Source organism: Ochlerotatus camptorhynchus, unplaced genomic scaffold (genome assembly GCF_037179485.1).
Source record: "Ochlerotatus camptorhynchus isolate MF236.1 unplaced genomic scaffold, CSIRO-AGI_Acam_v1.1 ptg000232l, whole genome shotgun sequence".
In the NCBI taxonomy this organism is placed as follows: Eukaryota; Metazoa; Arthropoda; class Insecta; order Diptera; family Culicidae; genus Ochlerotatus; species Ochlerotatus camptorhynchus.
The window spans coordinates 8395284-8417151 of record NW_027040722.1 but is presented as its reverse complement, the minus strand read 5'-3'; the positions used below and the strand labels follow the sequence as shown (position 1 = coordinate 8417151).

The window sequence follows — 21868 nt, the reverse complement described above, 5'->3', positions numbered from 1 at the left end:
TCCGAAGATCCATTTGAATACCCGAGGCTCGTGGTATGAACCGCTTGTACAAGTTTATTAAACCTAAGAAGCGACGTAGTTCGTGCACTGTTGTCGAAAGCTCGAAATACTGAACGGCCTTCACGCGCTCCGGAAGTGGACATATACCATCTTTGCTGGCAACATACCTAAGAAATCCAACGCTAGTTTGGATTTCTCCATAGTAGTTGACGCGATACATATTTCTTCGATGATTCAAGAAGACAGGACGTTTCTCTATATCAAAATGCGCAAACATAATGCAATACGTTACCAAGGATATTAGTTTAATCGTATCATTTCCTACCAAGTATGACAACGCTACATCTAACACACATCCATCATTAATCCGTCTCCCAGCACCCACAGGGAAAACGAAGCATTAAAAGTCTTTGTATAAACCCTACTACTTAACGCTTCTGTCCAAGCGTCGTGTCGAAGCCAATCTCCGGAATGCGGTCCTCCTCGTACAGTTTGAGGAAAATGTTAAGCGCCACCTTCAGGTTCCAAGAAGATTCCTCCAAGCAACGCATACACCACTTGCGATTGAGGCGGGTCAGTTCCTGGAACACGATAATCGTGTTCTCGCGTTCTTCGCTGTGCGGCACAAACGGATCCTGTGAAGACAGACACACTTAATCTCAGCTCGGCCTTTCCCGAATGACACTTACCATAACTTCATGTTCTTCGTTGTGCTTGAATACGTTTTCCCGTCCGTAGCTCGTTAGGTTGTACATGTGGAACAGATCGTTGTAGATTTTGAACTCGATAGCTCTCTCGAAAATCCCGAGACCCTTGGCGCAGGGTTGAATGTAGAACGTTCGGCTGAAACCCAGAACGAAGTCATCGCTCAGCAGGGAATTGGCCATTTCTTTGAACGCTCCGTGCACGGTAATGACAACGCACTCCGGTCGGAAGATTGGCGTGTCCACGCGGAAAGAGTAAAAATCATGTTCAGTTTTGGGGAAGGAAACTAACACGTTGGCGATGCGTTCACTTCCCACCACCAGGCTGCTAATGGCGCGGTCAATGTTGGCCAACCGAAGCAGATTGCGGCTCTTTCCCTGGTACGCATTCAGACGCACCTGGTGGGAATCCATCGTTTTGGACTGGCTAAAATTGCTGGTCATTGAAAATTGCGCCTTTGGATGGTAGAGATCCTTCAGGCTGGACCGTTGGAATGAGTCATAGATCGTGAAGTAGTGCTTCACAAAGGACTCGGTAAATTTGTACGCCTCCGGTGTGCAGATAAAGTTCTGCGAAAAGTTTACGTTGCCATTCTCGAGCAGCGGTATTCCGTCGAGCTTTTCCATGCCCGAGAAGAAGGTACGCACATGGCGGATGTAATCGATACTGGATGGCGCTGCGTTGCATATCGGGTTGTTGTCCAGGAATACTTCTTTGATTTTGTTCTTGATGACGCCCTGCAGGTCGTCGAAGGTGCGGATCTGGAATATAGAAGAGGGGAAAATTTAAAGGTGGAAAGTGCGCATGACCGAATCGGAAATTGGTAACTGTTTCGCTGTAGCACAGGGGTTCTCAAGCTCTTTCGTTTAAAGAACTCCATATTTCCAAAAATGTGTATGGTTGGCCATGCGGAGTGAATGAGGGGGGGGGGGAGAGGTAAGGGGGTTCTAAAACCTTTCAAAACTGTCTAAGAAAGAAGTACTTACAAGTGAATTCACGATGGCTTCCAGAATCAACATGGCATTTCAATATTACCGAAGACAGCATATCAAGAAGACTGGCAACTCTCCTATTTTCTCAAACGACCGGTATGAGACAGGGACATTCGCGTCGTCTGCAGCTCAAAGATAAATGCTCCGAACAAATTGGATAGCAAAGGTTCCATCCTCAGAAAAAAGGTTTGTGTATTTGCTCATGTTTCTATGCGTTACTTCCACCTTCACTCGCTGCTGTGTCTGTCGCTCGGATTCAGGCAATGTTGCCAGTCTTCTTGATATGTTGTCTTCGATATTACCCAGAAACTAAGTAAAATATTATAGCTATCTTTTTTCTCGGATGTAGGTATTACTCAATGATTATGGTGGAAGCAACGCATAGAAAAATAAGCAAATACGCAAACAACAATTCTGATGTTGGATTCTTTGATATTAAATTCGTTCGTAGAATCCTTTCAGCGGTAAATGACGTAATTGTGCTCAACTCATATACACGGCTAATGAGATCAACCCAAATTTGAGATTAGTTTACTCATGGAGGAACTCAGCGATGAGTAAATTTGCCTCATGTTTTTCTAGGTTTTCAAAGTTTTTTTTCAGGAAAAATCCCGAATATGAGAAAAGTACAGATTGGATTCCCTCTGACTTTTGGTTCTATTTCTAGACTGAGTAAAATTTTCGTCAAGTTCCCTCATTTTTCGGCAGATATATGAGGTTGCCACAGGAAAACATGAAGCAAATTTACTCATCGCTGAGCTCCTGCATTTTTGCGATTATGAGTAACCTTAACTTAAATTTGGTTTGATTCAATGGTCGTATAGCAGTCGAATGAGAAACGAAAGAGTTGCTAGTCTTCCTGATATATTGTCTTTGACAAGAGATACAAAAAATAAACGCTATTTTCAAATTATTTCAAAAAATCAATTTGTTATCATTAATCAATCTATTAATCAATCACTTTTTTCAACTTTAAACCTCATATTTTCAAAAATGTAAATACTTGTTTTTAAAAAATTGTACCGAGAATATTGAACGGTTGTGAGATAACGAAACCTCTTTAATTAATATTTGCCACTAAAAATAATCATATTTTATTCTCTAAATTGAACTGGCAGCATTGTACGAAACGAACAACAGAAATAAACTGAACATTGTATACGACGGACGCATTCGAGTGTTTCTCTCGCGAAAACCATCACATTCCGAAATCGTATTTTGAACCAGTGAGCTATCGTGGAACATTTTGGTCCGTTCTCCCGGATGACCGGAAGAATGGTGATGGTCCTCGCGATCGAGCGGTTCGGAAAAGTGTTGTTTAGCACCGTGTGCTGAACTCGGCCCAAGGCCAAGAAAAAAAAACAGAAGCGTGGTGCTGAGTCCAAGGCTACAGCGAGTGTTTGCCCGTGGCACAGGTGAAATCGGTCCGAGACCGAGAAGAATAACAGTGGTGCTGAGCGCAAGGCTACGCCACTAGTGAGAGCGAGTGTCCGTGACACGTCGAAATTAGGTTCAAGGTCAAGAAGAACGGTGGAAAGTGGCCCAAGGCTACGCCACAAGTAACAGTGTGCGTCCGAGGCACGAAGAAAAGTGACGCCAGTTTGGCTGAAAACCAAATCGAAACCGTGTGAGCACGTTTCGCGAGAACAAAATCGCCATTTTGTTGGCTAGTGAAAACATCGTCGCAATCGAACGATGTAAACAATAATAGAACCTGCAAACAAAAAGAAAATAAACAGTGCGTCAGTACAATTCATATTGCCGTCGGAAAAACAAACAGTACGTGAATGTCCCATTCGGAAACTCCGCGTGGAAACATTTCGGGAGTATCTCGCCGGAATATTTTGGATGCTCTAACGGGGAGCAGCAGCAAAAATCTACTGCAGTCGTTTGCCGATCAGAAAACGGCGAAGAAGAAGAAAGAAGAGAATATCATCATGGAGAAAAATCTGGAAGTGCTATACGATCGGCGCGATATGCTGGTTGACAAGCTGTTGCGGATGAACGAAACGCTGCGGGCAGAGAATGTCAACATTCATTTGCTCCAGCTCCAGTTGGAAACACTTCGTAGGTGTGCTGACGACTACGAGAGGATAAATGCGGATATTTGTGCCATGCTTCCTAGGGATGAACGTGCTGAGCAACGGATAGAGTACGCTACTTTCGAGGAGCTGCACAATCAGCTGTATATTTGTCTAAACACGAAGATCGATGCAGTTTCCTCAGCGACAAGCCAAAACCAGGTTGCTGTACCGCAACCGCCGGTGTACGTGCAACAGCAAGTGCCGCAATTACATGCACCATTTCCCACTTTCGACGAAAATCCAGAAAATTGGTATAGCTTCAAGAGCCTGTTTTCCAGTATCACGGCTAGGTATGGGAACGAAACCCCGGCGATGAAGATTCTGCATCTGCGAAACTGCTTGACTGGTGAGGCGAAGGACAAGATTGACGCATATCGATGCTATTCTCGACTTTCAGAAGATCGGTAAGGAAAATCGCGGTAAGTCAATCTCGAAGCTGGTCGAAGTTTGTGCTAAGCATGCTGATGCATTGAAGGGCCATGGTTACGTCGTGGAAGGATTATCCGAGCTGATCATCGTAAACGTTCTGTATAAGAAGCTGGACAGAGAGACTCAAGAACATTGGGAGTTGAAACTGGGCACCGGCAAGATGCCAGTATTCAAGGAGTTCATGGATTTTCTGAGGGAAATGGGACGCGTTCTGCAGCGGACTAATCGCTCACAGCAGCAAACGTCACAGCAGTCAACCGTCCTAAACAAGCAACGCCAAGCGTTGAACCAGAAGCAGTCAGCTCCAGTTTCGTCGAGATCGTTCGTCCAGACCACCAAGGAGAACTGCCCTTGCTGCAGAGAAGAGCATACTATATACAAGTGCACGAAGTTCCAGGAGCTTAGTGTGGGGGAGCGCAAATCCATCGTCCCGAGGGCGAATTTGTGCTTCAATTGCTTGAAGTCCAAGCACCGAGTTGCTGACTGTCCGTCCGAACAAGGATGCAAAATCCGAGGGTGCGGTCGGAAGCACCACAGCTTGCTTCATCCCAGCGATGTACAGAAAGAATCCAGCGAACCTGAAAAGCCGCCACCAAAGCCGGTGGAGCAACCGGAGTCGTCAGGAAACAGTCCACAGAAAGAAATAGCAACCACGTTGTGCACTCACGGCGGTACGGTTAAGCGACACGTGCTTTTGTCTACAGCGGAGGTGTTGGTGGTGGGAAAAGGAGGTACCACTATCAAATCTCGAGCGCTATTGGATTCAGGGTCCGATAGTAACATCGTAACGGAAAAGCTAGCATCCAAGCTAAATCTGAAGCTGCATCAAGTCGATCTGCCTATCAGTGGCCTCAACGATATCCAGACACGAGTTAAGTATATCGTTTGCACGAACATCGTTTCGCGCGTTAATTCTTTTTCCTCGTCCATTCTAGACTTCCTGGTCGTACCGAAAGGTGACATCCAACCTACCAATCACTGAAGTGGATTACCGATCCTGGCTGCTACCAGCAAACGTCAAGCTAGCTGACCCATCGTTCCACACCCCCGGTGAGATTGACCTAATCATCGGCAACGAGATCTTCTTCGATCTGATCAAGCAAGGTCGTCTAAAACTGGGTAAGAACGAAGCGACAGAGACGGAATTAGGATGGGTCGTAGGAGGATCAGTACAGACCAGGAAGTCCAAGGAATGCTTGCGTGTGTGTCAACTGAACCACCAAGACGAGATGTTGAACAAGACGCTCATGCGATTCTGGGAGATCGAGAACGTTGGTACAGAGTCAAACATGACCGTTGCTGAAGCGCTGGTAGACGAACACTTTGGGAAGACACACGTACGAGAAGAAGACGGACGCTATACGGTTCGACTACCATTCAATGACCGCAAGAAGCAGCTGGGCGAGTCGTTCGAGATGGCAAGCAAACGTTTGGACAAGCTATTGATTTCTTTGACCAAGGACCCGGCCAAACGTGAACAGTACTTCGGATTTATGGCTGAATACCTGTCGCTCGGCCATATGGAGGAGATCACCGAGGACACCCGATATGGATACTACATACCACACCACGCCGTGTTCAAGGCCACGAGTTCCACAACAAAGGTTCGCGTGGTATTTGATGCCTCGGCCAGCACGACATCAGGAGTTTCCCTGAACGACACGGTTTGTGTGGGACCGACAGTCCAAAGCGATCTGCAGACAATCATTCTTCGGTTCTGCGCGCATCCGGTGGTATTAACGGCAGACGTGCCTAAAATGTATCGCCAGGTTTGGCTCAGCAAGAACGACCGCAAGTTCCAGAAAATAGTGTGGGTGAATAAAAACGGCGTACGCAAGGTGTACGAATTGAAAACAGTGACGTACGGGGTGGCTAGCTAACCGCATCATGCTACAAAAGCGCTAATTCAGTTGGCAACGGACGAAGGCAGCAGAACAAGTGATCCGGTACGACAGTTACATCGACGATTTCCTAACTGGTGGAAAGTCTGCGGAGGAGGTGTTGAAGATCTATCGCGAGCTAACGTCGCTGTTGCAACGTGGAGGATTTGGCGTCCACAAGTTTTGTTCAAACAATCCCGAAGTACTGAAGACAATACCAGAGGAGCTGCAAGAGAAGTTCGTTAGTTTTGAGGATACTGGAATCAACAACACGATAAGGACACTGGGTTTGATTTGGAACCCGCTTGAGGATTATTTTGCATTCTTCGTCCAGCCGATCAGTGAACATACGTCGTCGACGAAGCGAATGGTACTGTCCGATATCGGTCGCCTATTCGATCCCCTGGGGTTCCTGGGACCGGTAATAACAGCAGCCAAATTGGTGAATATATGGCGTCTTGGCTTGAACTGGGATGAAGAGCTACCGGAAGAATTGCTGCAGGAGTGGACTACGTTCCGGCAACAATTGCCTGTCGTCAACGAAATGCACAAACAGCGCTGTGTGATCCCCGAGAACGCAGTACGAATCGAGTTGCATGGATTTTCGGACGCTTCGATGCGGGCCTATGGAGCGGTCATGTATACCAGGTGTGTCACAGCGGATGGCACGATCAGTGTGAACCTAGTTGCAAGCAAATCGCGAGTGGCTCCACTAAAACCGATGACGATTCCCCGGTTGGAATTATGCGGAGCAAAACTACTGGCGGACTTGACAACGAAAGTGGTTGCTTCGATGAGAATTCATTTCGTCGATGTGAAGTTGTGGTGCGATAGTTCCATCGTATTGTGCTGGCTCAAAAAGTCACCGTCGGCACTGAATCAATTTGTCTCGAATCGGGTGGCAACAATCGTGGAGTTGACTCAAGGTTATCAGTGGAACTACATCCAATCGGAGAGCAATCCTGCTGACGTGATTTCAAGAGGTGCATCACCGGTAGACTTGTTGGTCTACGATCTCTGGTGGAAAGGTTCACCACATCTACAGCAACTGGAATTGCAAGCAGGCGTAGCTGACGAGGTTCTTGAAATACAGGAACTCAAAACAGCGACAGTACTAGCAACTGTTATAGAGGGCATTGGAATCAGACTGGATCGTGTAAGCGACTACCGTAAACTACAGCGTGCCTGGGCGTATGTCCTGAGGTTCATCGACTACGTGGTGCACAAGAAGCGTGACGTCACAAGTATCAGCGCCAACGAAGTTACCAGTGCAGAACGAGCAATGTTCTTGGTCCTTCAAAAGGAAGTGTTCGGTGATCTACTGAAAGGGCTGAAAGCTGAATCAAGCAAACGGCACGGTCTATCCAACTTAGCACCGTTCATCGGACTGGACGGACTCATCAGAGTGGGCGGTCGGCTGAAATACTTGGCGATACCATACGACGGTAAGCACCAAGTGCTGCTGCCGGCAAAACATCATGTCACGGAGGCATTGATCCGGAAACTACACGAAGAAAACCAGCATGTGGGACAAGGCGGACTGTTATCCATCGTCCGTGAACGGTATTGGCTCCTACGGGCGAAATCAATCATCAAGCGAATCATTTCCCAATGCCAAATTTGTGCGAAGCATCGACCTAATCTCGGCAGTCAGTTCATGGGTAGCCTTCCGGAGGCTCGCGTTAATCCTGCTCCAGTATTCTCACGGGTTGGTATCGACCAGTGCTGAGATTTGTCATTGTCATTGACAGACTTTCGCGCGATATTGACAAAATTGTTCGTCACATAGTCACTGACAGACTTGATCCTCAAAAAAACCTTCGTCAAAATCTCATTCATTTTTTCGTCAATGACAAAGATTCACCTGGTAACAAAAAGTGTAATTTAGTACATACTATGTCACATTATTGTTATCCAAGTAGCTCAGGACGTAGATACTTGTTTATTAAAATGAATCCATGTAATTGTTTTGCTCAAGTCATTAAATTTCGTTACAAATTTAGCTAATAAACAAATCTGCACATGTTCGTCACTGACACCATTGTCATTGACAATTGACATGGTTTGCCTTGACTATGACTGTTAGCTCAAATGAGTGACCAAAGCAGAATTGTCAATATCACCGTGTACTGTCGAGATTTTGCAGCACTGGTATCGACTACGCTTAACCCTTCCAACTGAAACCAGAAGGAAGAAGCACGAAGACATTCAAGGGATACGTTGTCGTCTTTGTCTGCATGGCTGTGAAGGCGATTCATTTCGAATTAGTGTCAAACCTGACATCGGACCATTTCATCGCTGCTTTGCATAGTTTTGCTAGTCGACTTGGCTTTCCGTCCGATGTGTATTCCGACAACGGGACTTCGTTCGTTGGTGCGAACCACGAGCTCGCAGCGCTGAAAGGGTTATTCGAGGAGCAACAGCATCGTCTAAAGTTGGATGAATTCTGCTCGGTGAAGGGAATCACTTGGCATTTTATCCCACCAAGAAGTCCCCACTTTGGTGGGATCTGGGAAGCAGGAGTTAAGTCGCTGAAGTACCACATGAAACGAGTTGTTGGCGAAACCAGATTGACAACGGAGGAGATGAATACATTTCTTGCTCGCACGGAGGCCATTCTCAACTCGCGACCCTTATTCGCGATGTCGGAGGATCCAAGCGATATGTCAGTACTTACACCGTCACATTTTTTAATTGGAAGGTCAGTAGTAGCCTTACCGGAACCATCATACGAAGACGAAAAGATCGGGCGCTTAAACAGATGGCAACATATCCAGTTGATGCAGCAACACTTCTGGCGTAGGTGGTCTAAGGAGTATCTACACCATCTCCAAAGCCATCAGAAATGGCACGATGGTGTGAGACGGTTTGAAGTCGGTGCGATGGTCTTGTTAGTCGACGAGAATTTGCCTCCTCAGCAGTGGCGTCGAGGACGTATAGTGGCGACTCATCCTGGTGAAGACGGAGCCGTTCGAGTGGTCACGGTCCGGACGGCGACGAGCGAGTACAAGCGGGCGGTGACTAAAATCGCTATGCTGCCTTCTGTTGAGCCACAGGCCTCAACGGGGGAGAATGAACGGTTGTGAGATAACGAAACCTCTTTAATTAATATTTTCCACTAAAAATAATCATATTTTATTCTCTAAATTAAACTGGCAGCATTGTACGAAACGAACAACAGAAATAAACTGAACATTGTATACGACGGACGCATTCGAGTGTTTCTCTCGCGAAAACCATCACATTCCGAAATCGTATTTTGAACCAGTGAGCTATCGTGGAACAAATATTTCGACAGTGAGCATGCATAAGGGCGAATACGCGATGATCGATTCTCTTCATCGACTTTCTCTTTGCATTACTACAGCTAAGCGAAACAATTTTCCACAATTTGTTCAACGCAGAGTAGTAACAGGTTGCATTGGCTATCAAAAGCAACAGCAAACGCACCGAGAAACGTTAAATCTAGCGAGTTATTAACAAAAGAGAAAATCGACGAAGAGAATCGATCATCGCGTATAGGCCCTTATGCATGCTCACTGTCGATTTATGGAATTTTGGGAAGCATTTAAACTGAATTAAAGTGTTTATTACAAGGGGTATTCAACTCTCCATCCCTTATTTCGTGCCGAGTGATTAAGCTGTGCCGAACGTGTCTATCAGGGTTAATCAAAGCATGCCTATCAAGGTGTTAAAATTCCATGAGTTTGGCAACCCTGAAAGTTATGACTTGTGATTGAGTTTACATTCTCAATTTCTCTTATGGGTCATGGCAAGCATTATCAGTAGAACGTTAGCGGAATGGGAGGTGGAGAAGTAACACCAAACCTATAGGGTATTCATCTAGGTGTTCAAGCAAATTCCACGCATCCACAAAATTCTGTCTTGATCTCCCTTTGAACTGTTGATTCCTTGCAGAGGAGCAAAGGAGAAACCCGATCGATGGTGAATTAAATTGCTGTCTATTAAATCCTCCCCGACTAAAGTAAACCCAAAACTCGAACGGGCGAGAGTTCAATCCCACACTAGGAGCAGGCATGGAAAATCATTTGCATTCATTTCGTGCATTCATTTGTCCGTAACTTTTTTCATCAACAGAATTCCGCAAAATGATATGTGGAGTTATTATAGGCTTTGTTATTAGCTACAACTTTTGTTAACAACTCAAATCCGTATCTCTTATGCATGACGAATCAGAGCGAACAGAAGCCACTACTGTTTTTCCGTGAATGTATTTTACATTCACTGAAAAACAGTATCAAGTTCTGCCCGCTCTAGTTCGTGATGCATAAGAGATACAGATTTAAGATATGGGCAAAAGTTGTAGCTAATATCAAAACCTACAAAAGCTCTGTACATCATTTTGCGGACTGCTGTTGATGAAAAAAGTTAAAGGCAAATGAATGTAAATGAATGCATGAAATGAATGTAAATGATTTTCCATGCCTGACTAGGAGTAACATAGTCGAATGAGTTTTAAATCATCTGATCGACTCAGAAGTGCGGATCAGTGATACGATAGGCTTGGGTGATATCTTTGAAACCAAGCCTATCGTATTGCTGATTATGATGCCTTCTTCCACTTCCTAATTACACACCACCAACCGTTCATACCTACCAACAGGGTTGCTTCCACTCACTTGCTATAAAAAAATATTTTTGGGAATTATGCAATCATTAGAAGTTATAAGTAACAAGAAGAGGGTGTAAAGTATGTGTTTGACTCATAAAACCTGACAATTTCGCTTTCAGAGCGTCACAATCAGCGATCTTATGATTCATGAGCGTTCACTCAGAGTGAGCGCTCATTAGTCGTAAAATCGCTGATTGTGACGCACTGAAAGCTGTATTGACAGATTTTATGTGTCAAACATATACTTCATGACCTCTTCTTGTAACTTACAAGTACTAATTAGCATTATACTATTTCATGGTTTAATTATTCCGAAAAACATTTTTTTATAGCAAGTGAGTGGAAGTAACCCTGCCTACCAAGCAGTTGTGGTTCCTACACACAAAAAACAAAAATTGTTGCTATAAAAATAATGCAATTTCAAAATGAAAGTTTCCCAAATTCCGTTGTTTTATCTGTGAAAATTTTCAAAATGAAAGTTATATCTTTGGTTTGAAAGTTTTTCTTTCACTTTGGACTTGTGATTTTAAAAGAGCATTATGTTTTTATAAAAGTTGTTCAACTGTCAAAAATACCTGTTCATAGCAAAGTTTTTGGCAGCACTGAACCCAACTTTATTTGCCGCCAAAATTGAATTTGAGTAGACCAGACGAAGTAAAAAAAAAGCATTTTACGGTGGAATCAGTGTACGAAAACTACCTCCAATCGATGCTGATGACATTTATGAATGTCTTCACCATTCTGCTGGATATTGCTACGGTGAGTGTTCCACTTCTGTGGTATGCAATGGTTGAGGCTTGTATTTCAAAGGTTGTATTTTTGTTTTTGTAGATTCCTTATCGTCAGTTCATGGAAAACAATGTTGCTCCAGCAGGAAGACGTCGTCAAGAATGCCGTTTCCATGGAGTGATATTGGGATTGCATTGTAAAGGGATCGGTTCCCAAAGCACTCTTCGTAATCATCGCCTTCCTTTTGTTTATCGTCATTTTGAACGAGGAAAATTCCGAAAATGCCGTGGACCCGAGGTTGGACCAAATACCTTCCTTTGTTTACTAGGACTCGGACCAAATTTGCTCTGGTAATTTTAACAATGTATGATTTTGTTTTTTGTTTATAAAATATATGAATAAACATTATTTTTTATAAATCATGTAAATATGAGTACCCAATTTTATTTAAATTTTGAAAACTATTAATCTGAAAATATTTCAAATTTGAGATAAAAACTAATATTGTCATGGTAAAAACGACTCCTTTTGAACTTAAACAATTTCTTTTGACAGTTCTACAATTTGATTCAAAAGCTTCAACTTTTAAATTTATCAAGGATGTAAACTTTTGATTTGTCAGGTTACACATTTTTATGATGAATTCTTTGTACTTTCGACCAAAAAGAACCATAGAAAACTTTTAATTCTACCCGCATAAACGCGAACCATAAATTGACCTTACCTAAAATGGTTAAAAATTGTTTATAATTCCTGCTAAACTTTAACTGAAATGGTTATGGAACTTTACATGAACGTTTAATGATAAAGTTTCAACCTTATGTATTATGGTTTTTTGGAACTGGACCTTACAAATAATGGGTTGTTAAGAACCATTACCATTCCAAATTCTTGTTTTCTCCATACATTTTCAGAAAGAGAACTATATAAGAACGTTTTTACTTATGATTTGAGATTCTAATATAGTTCTCTTTCCGAAAATATATGGAGAAAACAAGAATTTGGAACGGTAATGGTTCTTAACAACCCATTATTTGTAAGGTCCAGTTCCAAAAAACCATAATACATAAGGTTGAAACTTTATCATTAAACGTTCATGTAAAGTTCCATAACCATTTCAGTTAAAGTTTAGCAGGGATTATAAACAATTTTTAACCATTTTAGGTAAGGTCAATTTATGGTTCGCGTTTATGCGGGTACCCATGGTATTTTTAATTTTAGTAACGATAATTTTTTGTGTGTACTGCAACGTACCACCGATTATAACTATCAAACATCTACCCCTTAGGATCTGTCACGCTTCTAAAAAAGGATTCAGTAGAATCATAGAGGTAACTCTAAGACCAGAACTTTCCGAAGAAACGAGCTCAACTTTTTCTCTCAGCTCTGGTACTATCTTCGGTCCCAAGCTTCAGGCAGAATTCAAGGCTGCATTTGATCGGGTGGCCCGCTGCATTTCTTTAGGCAAGCTTAGAAAACTCGGGGTGTTTGAATCGTTAATTTCCTGGTTTAAATCTTACACGATGCTCGACTTGCTTCGCGTGCTGAAATATTAACGAAAATTCCCGGCGTTTACGCTGGTATAATCTCGTCGTTTCAATCTGAAGTATCAACCTAGAAGCCAAAAACTGTAATAACCGTTAAATTTCTTTCTTCGTTATGTACCTTCTTCCTGACCGTAAATCTAATTTGAGCTGCGTTGAGAACCATATCAGTTCCATTGGTGCTGTATTGTCCCGATTACATCACAACGATCTAGCTCTGCTATTTGGCGACTATAACCAGTCTGGGCTTGTTTGGAATATTTCCGCGAATGATCATCCAACCATTGACATTCTTCGGTCGTACATGCATACTTCCTCCTGTGCTCTTTTGGATGGTTTTAGCCTGCATGGTTTAATGCAAATTAATTCTGTACCAAACAGAAACTCTCGGCTGCTTGATCTTGTGTTGGTGAACGAAGCCGCTGCACTAGAGTGCAGTGTTGCTGAGGCATCCGAGCCTCTGATACATCTAGACGCCGATCATCCAGCGTTGGAAGCATTCATCAATCTATCAGTTCCTGTTCTCTATGAAAACATCGTTGATGTACAAAGCCTGGACTTTCGTAGAACTGACTACGTCGCATTGAATCACTCACTGGCCCAGGTAGATTGGCAGTCACTTGACTTGTGTTCGTCCATTAATGAAGCCGTTAACTATTTCGACGAAGTTGTTAGCCGATTAATAATGGATTGTGTGCCTCTGAGGAGACCTGCTCCAAAACCTGCATGGTCCAATGCTCGACTACAACACTTGAAGCGTGTGAGATCGAAGGCTCTTCGAAAATACAGCCAGTCCCGTAATCCATTCACCAAGCGATTATTTTCGTTAGCAAGTTATTGCTACCGAATGTACAACCGTTTTCTATACAAGAAGTACTCAAGACGTATGCAGACCAATCTCCGGCGTAATCCTAAGCTACCGGTTGAGATTCATCTAAGCGATAAAAGAGCCAACACCTCTTTAGAGAAATGTAACCTCCTGGCTGAGCATTTCAAGAGTGTTTTCAACGATTCAACGGCATCGTTAAGCCAAGTTGCTGAAGGGATCAGAGGTACTCCCAGTGACGCGTTCAGCTTTGATATTTTCACGGTCACATTAGACCTCGTCGACTCTGCCATCCAGAAGCTGAAATTCTCGAACGCTGTTGGGCCTGTTGGCATTCCATCGTCCATACTCAAAAAATGCTCAACAGAGCTTTCCTCTCCGCTTTCAAAGCTGTTCAATATTTCGTTACAACAAGGTGTATTTCCCTCTCGTTGGAAATCTTCGTTCATGTTCCCAAGTTTCAAGAAAGGAGACAAACAAAATGTGGAGAATTACCGAGGAATTACTTCACTTTGTGCCTGCTCGAAAGTATTCGAGATAATCATCAACGACGCTTTATTTGCCAGCTGTAGAAACTACATTTCTCCTGACAACCATGGTTTTCAAACCCAAACGTTCGGTTTCAACAAACCTCGCTCCTTTCATTTCCCTATGCCTACGGAATATGGAGGCAGAGGCACAGGTGGACGTCGTATACACGAATCTCAAGGCTGCTTTCGACCGGGTTGATCATGCCATTCTAATTGCCAAACTCGAGAAGCTTGGTGTTTCTCATGGACTCACTCGTTGGTTTGAATCGTATCTTACCAATCGAGAGCTTTGCGTGAAAATCGGGTCTGATCAATCGGAATATTTTTCAAACAACTCAGGCGTTCCTCAAGGCAGCAATTTGGGACCGCTGCTATTCTCCATATTCATTAACGAAATCGGTTTGATACTTCCAACTGGCTGCCTGCGGTTGCAGCACCTGATCGATAGTTTCGAAGAGTGGTGCTCTAGGAATTTTCTCACGTTGAGTGTTCAAAAATGCAATATCATCACTTTCCATCGCAAGCTAAAACCTATTGCATTCAATTATACGATCGATAACCAACCTCTGCAGCGTGTGGACAACGTTCGTGATCTAGGAATTACACTTGATTCAGCTTTGACATTTAAGCTACATTACACGGATATCATAGCCAAAGCTAACAGGCAACTCGGATTCATCTTTAAGATCTCTGATGAGTTTCGGGATCCTACCTGCCTGACAGCTCTATATTGTTCTCTAGTGCGATCGATCTTGGAATTTGGTGTAGCAGTATGGTGTCCGTATGAAACAGTTTGGATAGCGAGGATCGAGTCTGTGCAGAGGAAATTCGTTCGTTACGCTCTTCGCCACCTTCCTTGGTACGATCCTACGAACCTTGCACCCTACGAAGATCGTTGCCAACTACTGGGTATTGAAACTCTTGAACGTAGGCGGAAGATTAACCAGGCAGTTTTTGCAGCAAACGTACTGATAAGCGAAATCGACTCTACCGGGATTTTGGCTGAATTCGAAATCTATGCACCTGAACGAGTTCTACGATCGAGAAGTTTCCTGCATCTCGGATTCCGTGCAACTAATTACGGATTACATGATCCAATACGGTTCATGTCTGCCCGTTTCAATGAATTCTATGTTTTTTTTCGATTTCAATTGCACAGTGGAAACATTTCGTAGTAGTCTGCTGGATAGGTGACGATACGGTTCGACAAATGCAACTGCTTTCAATCAGCAAATCGTTGCAAGACGGTGAGTAGCTGTCAATTAATGTACATCTGATGAATTTTGCTACCTGTTTCCTTTTTTGTTACCGATCAACTCTGTGATGACGGCCTCGACTGATCCAAGGATAACTCCATGCCATAGGCCGAGGTTATTTTGAATTTTTTTTTTTTTTTTTTTTTCATGATGAAGACCATAGTATTATTATTATTATTCGGTGTTTATTTTTATAATTGATGTGTTTTTCTGTCCTTTTTATATTGTTCCTTGAATTTTGAAAAGATATGGGGTTTTTACGCCTATTTGCGCAAATATTTGCCAAATAGGCTTTTCCCCATCAATCTTCATTTAGACAACAAAAGTCCGATGAAGAGAATAATAAATAAATAAATAAATAAATAAAACGTTCCATTTTCCATGTACAACGTAATGGTAAACAATTCGGTTTTGCTCATGAATAGCTAACAAAACGCACCGAAAAGCACTTGTGCAAACAAAACACCCAACTTCTCACCCAGTCTGCGTTCAACTTTCTATCAAACAGTACACGTTTTTACTATGACGCAACTAATTACTTGGTTGGCAATACTATTTGCAGTCGCTATCATCAAAGGTTCATATTTCATTTGATGAGAACAAAATTCCGGAATCAAATGCATACAATTCCAGCCGACGATCCACTTCCAACTCCCTTCGCCATCCAGAAGCTATTCAACGAAACCAGCCTACCCTGCACGCCACACCATCTAGTGAATCACGTAATTAGATCGCATTCCCCATTTTAGCCCAATTCAATCGTGTTGAAATACCTAGAACCTCTTTTGAAGGCCTGCTACTTTTGCAAATGCAACATCCACGGCAACCGCCAGCACTGCGTCTACACGTGCAACCCGGCTTCCGGTCGCCCGGTAATGCCAGGATCGAAAATATGCACAGCCCAGGACGAGTTCAAGCAGGGCTGCAACCGTTGCCGCTGCAGCAAGGGTCATCTATTCTACGACTGTTTTATCTCGAACCATTGCAGCGACAGGGAAAACGGTGATTTGTAGAAGGAAATTAAGAAATATGTAGGTACTTACATCATTAAATCTCAAATCAATTGCAATCAGTTTCGGGTAGGAAATCAACGTTGACAATGCTCCCAGGCTTCTGATACCGTTGTTTCGCAGCCGAAGGATTAGGCAGGCAATGCCGAACTTCTTCCCAGCCAGACTTAGAATTTTCGACAGTGTTCGAGTGCTTTTCACACTGAAGTCAACGTATTTGATCTTGTCCAAATGCTGCTGAAACGAACACAGATCCAGGCAGCGATCGTTGAACCGATCAGTCAGTGCAAAGTTCAATTTCTCCTCGACCAGGACCTGACCGTCCTTGAAATCTGCGACGTTCATTTTCAGCACAATGGAAATGTACTCATTACTGCTCTTTATCTTCAGTGCCAGCTTGGACTGTATCAAAAAAGCCAGTGCTTCGTAGTTATTGATGACGAAAAATTCGTCCTGCTTGGAGTAAGTCCGGTAGTAGCACGGATAAAAGTCGTAGCTGTCTAGCATGATGAATAGGTTATCCAGAATTTCGCCCTTATCATAACGGCCATCGTGGGAGATCACCACTTGGTGCCACTTGGTGGTGAATTTGAACTTTTTAAAATCTTTAGAATTGGGGACCACTCCATTGACACATGAATAAACCTCTCCGGTAGATGTAACTTCCACTTCATCGTCTCCACCGATACGCGTTGTAGCTGCTACTACCTTTTGCTGCTTTTTGGGCTTTGCCCCGAGGAATGTGCGGTCCTGAAAATTTTGAAACAAATCATTATGTCAACCGATTTCAGCATAACAGTAAATCAATCAACTTACAATTTTTATAATACTCGGAAAATACTCCTTCAGCACATCCATGTACCCGGGCACATCGGCAATTCCGTTTCCCTCGACGTACAGCTCGTTAATGCTGCAACCCTTCAGCGGTCTCAACGAAGCCGGATGCTTGATTCGATTGAAACGCAAATCCAACGTCTGAATCGGTAAATCCTTAATCGCCACCAAAGGCGAAATGTGTGCAATACTGTTGTTAGTCATCTTGATTGCATTGATCTTGGCCCGAACTTCATCCAGCCTGTTGATGGAGCTGCAAACCAACTCCAAATGAGCTCGGTTTCCTAGGAACACACAGAGCTCCTCGAAATCCCCATGATTTCGAAAGTTGTCCAAATTCAACATATTCGAGAACCCGTATAATCCGGCATTGTCGCACCGTTCGGCGACCGCTGAGAAAATTTTCCCATTCGGAAAGATCTGTCCCTGCATGTACTTGGCAATGTTCAGCTTAACGGTCAACTTCAACGGATCCGATGCACCCGGCATCGGTAGTTTCAGATTCTTATCGAACAGCTTCACCAGGGCCTTGCTGCAAAGCCTCACCAAAAAATAATCGATATTCGTATGCTGCCGGTAGGCAACCGGGTAGAAATCGTCCGTACTGATAACCGCAAAGAGCGCATCCAAAATCTCCTGCTTCTGATACTTCCCATCGTGATGCACCATAATCTGATGCCAAACGTCAGCCCGATTCAGCGAAGCCCTATCGTACGTCGTATTGAAACAAGTATAAACCAGAGCCTTTTCCGGTTCCATTACAATGTCCATCTCGCCGCTCCGCATGACCAGCACCTTCCGGTTCATGTCGTTCGGATTAAGTTCCGTTATGGGCCCGTCCACATCCGTGTCCATTCGTTCGTCATGCTCCAGCGGCAAATGCCCGGCCAACGCCACCGGATTTTTCATCCGGCGCCTGTTTCTTCGCTCGGCCTCCGCCATCGCTTTTACGTCGCGCATAGGATCGTCATCTTCATCGTCATGATGGAATCCCAACGTGCGGATGTCCGGCTTCTGTTCCAGCTCCTCCATAAAGGTATTATATTGATCGTCTAAGTTGGCCATTTTCTTCGATTTTTCACCGACCTAATAGGAGCAACAAAAACAGTTACTGTTGTATTTCGAAACACGCACTTTTTCACCCGGCAAGCACAAATAAATTTCTGTACTTTTGTAGACTGACGCCGAACGAACAGAATTTTGACAGCTCTTTTGCTACCAATGCACCGAGGGAGCGGGCAGTGAATCCAGCGTTGCCAGGAATACCGATAAATTAATATTTCTATACGCACACTCAAAAATATTACTAAACATAGAGAGATTAAAAACTAATCATTTTATGTTTTATCAATAGGGGAATTTACGTATTCTCGTCAATCTAAGCAGCGTCCGCACTTCTATAAGCAATTTCTCAGCGTCACGCACACATATGATGAGTTTATTTGTTTAGATTTATCTGCTGCTTGCTATTCCATCCATTCCAATCGACAGAATTGTCCAAAACGTGTTCAAAACGTTTTTACAACGCTCCAAACTTCTAAAGTGAGTGTGACTATTGTCGGCAGCCTCTTTTTCTTCGGCAACCATTCCATTTGAACTGCGTGTTAACCAGCTGTTCTATTATCGGCAACACGAAATCAGCCACATTTTGTAGTGCGTATCATTCATTTGAAGAAAAACCTGGCAAAACAGGTTTGCTCAGTCTTAAAAATATTATCAGATTGAAGCTGAAAGACTACCCTAATAAAAAATAACCATAAACGAACGATAACCCAAATCATTGAACTATTCCACAAATGGTTTGGATGATACCCAGAACACGTCGTTAAGCAAATTAACCATACCATTTTTATTAGGGTAAGGAATCGTTTAAATACATGCAGCGAAGTGTGTTAGTGAGAAAATACAGCGAAATTAACGTTCAAATTTTCGTTGCCGAAAACAGTCAATGGGTGCCGAAGCCATAATTTACCCTATTTAAACATTGATTTGATTATAATTTAATTTCAAAATTATACTTAGTCGGGATAAAGGCGTAGAAATCGTTCAGTTTGTATTTTTCAAGGTTAATATTGCGCTGGCGCGCATAATGTTCTTCTATCCCGTCTTTAATTTTTTTTGTTTTCACATCGATTTCGGTCATTTAGTTTCGTGGGTAGTTTTGTGGCCTCAGGTGGGCAAATATAATCGAAAAAGACACTTTCAACCAGAGTACTGCGGAGTAAATTGATTTCATTTTGCAAGCCAATGGAAAACTGCTTGAAAATTTGTTCAAGTTTAAAATTGTTTTGTTCTTTCTCAGTTGATTCCCGCCAAAAGCTCTGAGCCAGAAGTGCTCGAGCCCCATGACTCTATCAAAGTTTGTTTACATACATGTTTCGCCAAAGTATGTTTTACTGTAATTGAAAACACAGCTGAGTCATAAAAACTAGGCTGGTTTTTATACTTTCATCATTGAGTCTGTTGGTTTTTGTCTTTGAGCTTACAATTAAGGTTCAATTTACATTGATGCATTTTTTAAAAATTCAAAGGCAGTTTTTTTCGACGCATTATTTTAGATTGCAAAAAGCTCGCGTCAATTTGTGTACAATATCAAAAGGAATCGAATAGTGTGAACTTTTTGCAATCTGATATAATGCGTCGGAAAAAACTGCTTTTGAAATTTTCTAAAAAGCATCAAAGTAAATTGAACCTTAATAATGTGTTATGAAAAAGTATTAATCATTTTTATGAGATTGCAATGCTTGACGAGAGGTAAGAACAGTAACTGAGTTTGTTGCTTCTGAATGTTTGGCTCCCGTTTGACAGTTCTGACTGGCTCCCAAGTGACAAGCACATTGAGTGAGTCCGCAGTACCCAGCTTTCAACCAACAGGTAATGTAACATATATTATTTTAAAATTAATACCAATATTCTTCACCGGAAGGAACCATCGTAATTTCCATTTCAGTTTTGACTGAATTTTGAGCCTGTGAAGAATCCGATCTGGTGCTGCTGGTCGGAATCCAAGGGTTACGTATACGTAATACTGCAAAAATCGGATGAACTGCCATCTAATAGGAAGACATCGCTCCGCACATCGTCAAACGGAACGGGAACTGGAGGATGAAAAGAATTGGCAGGCTCGGTTGAGAATGTTCATTACAACGTAGATGCAAGACAATTCTTTTTTATATAGATTATGACTCATGTTATGGGTATACAAATATTACTGCACGTATTTCTGCATTATTTCTGTTTACTTTGTTTTCATTATTGTCTATTGCAGTGGTGACTGGATTTTTGGGAATATTTTGAGTCGCACTTTGATGGTACGCTGACGAAAAACAGTTGTTTTTGACAGATTGACTTTACGGACAGTTCGGTACTGCACATTATTGCTGTGATGATTACTGGGCGATCCGCAATTCAAAAACCCAGTAAAATTTTACTAGCTCCAGTAATCTAAAGTCATTTTCGTTCCGTGTACTGCTACAGAGACGATTTTAAATAAGAGACGCGCGAAGACTGAAGCCAAAAGTTCCAATCGAACCATCGAACGCGGTTCCAATCGAGCAATGTAAATAAACACGAGCGCTTCACGAAGAAAAGCGTGGGAAGTATTGAGATTGGTGTTGAATTTAATTGTTGAGGTTGGTTATTTTTATTAAGGTGATTTTCAGCCAGACGGTGGTTAACTGTTGAGAATTAAATAATATAATTAAGTTTGCGTATGACAAATGAGATTGGACATTGATTATTGTTTTTCTACAGCTGTATTCTCGTTACGTTCTCACGAAATATTTGCTCCAGCACAACGAAATAAATCTACACAGGCTCTGTTAAGGCCCAAGTGCAATGACAGCGGAAGCGGAACGGCAACGGCAGCGGAAAAGCCGAGGGAAAAGACCGATCTGAGTAAGCCAACTTGTCGGATTTAAAACTTGTTGGAACCAAATCGACTTCGGTTAGGCATCCTGATGTCATTTCTGACAACTGTCAAACTTTCCGTTTCCGTTCCGCTTCCGTCCACATTGCGTTTGGGCCAGGGTTTGGGCCTTAACAAAGATCAAGGCGTTTACGGTGTAATTTTTCAAGATAGTTAAATTTGAGAAAGACTTAAAAAGAGATTTCACTTGTACATGATAGGAATCAACAATTGCAGATTGAATAGTTTTGTGCAACGCTCTGTAGAATCCAATGTGGTATATTGCTGATTGCATCTGAAATTGGACTGCCCCAAAAATGCAAAAAGTGTGATAAAAGTGCACCTTTGAGTCAAATCGTTTTGATGTCTTCGGAGCACTTATTGCTTGCATCATAAGAAATAAGTGCACCGCCGAAGACACCAAGACAATTAGACGGAAGCTCGCACTTTAATCACACTTTTTAATAAGTGAAAACGCGCTTATTAGTCCAGTTTGGTGTGAAATGCGC

The 21868-nt window shown here is 42.8% G+C and overlaps 1 protein-coding gene across 1 annotated transcript; it reads right to left on the bottom strand.

Moving 5' to 3' along the window:
* Positions 1-312: 312 nt before the first annotated feature.
* On the bottom strand, positions 313-18615 carry nxf2 (nuclear RNA export factor 2). Its single transcript, XM_065225618.1, has 4 exons — positions 17435-18615; positions 16652-17368; positions 690-1466; positions 313-635 (listed from the first exon to the last, which is right to left on the bottom strand). The coding sequence occupies exons 1-4, from the start codon at positions 18515-18517 to the stop codon at positions 429-431; spliced, it is 2784 nt and encodes a 927-aa protein (XP_065081690.1). The 5' UTR covers positions 18518-18615; the 3' UTR covers positions 313-428.
* Positions 18616-21868: the final 3253 nt, after the last annotated feature.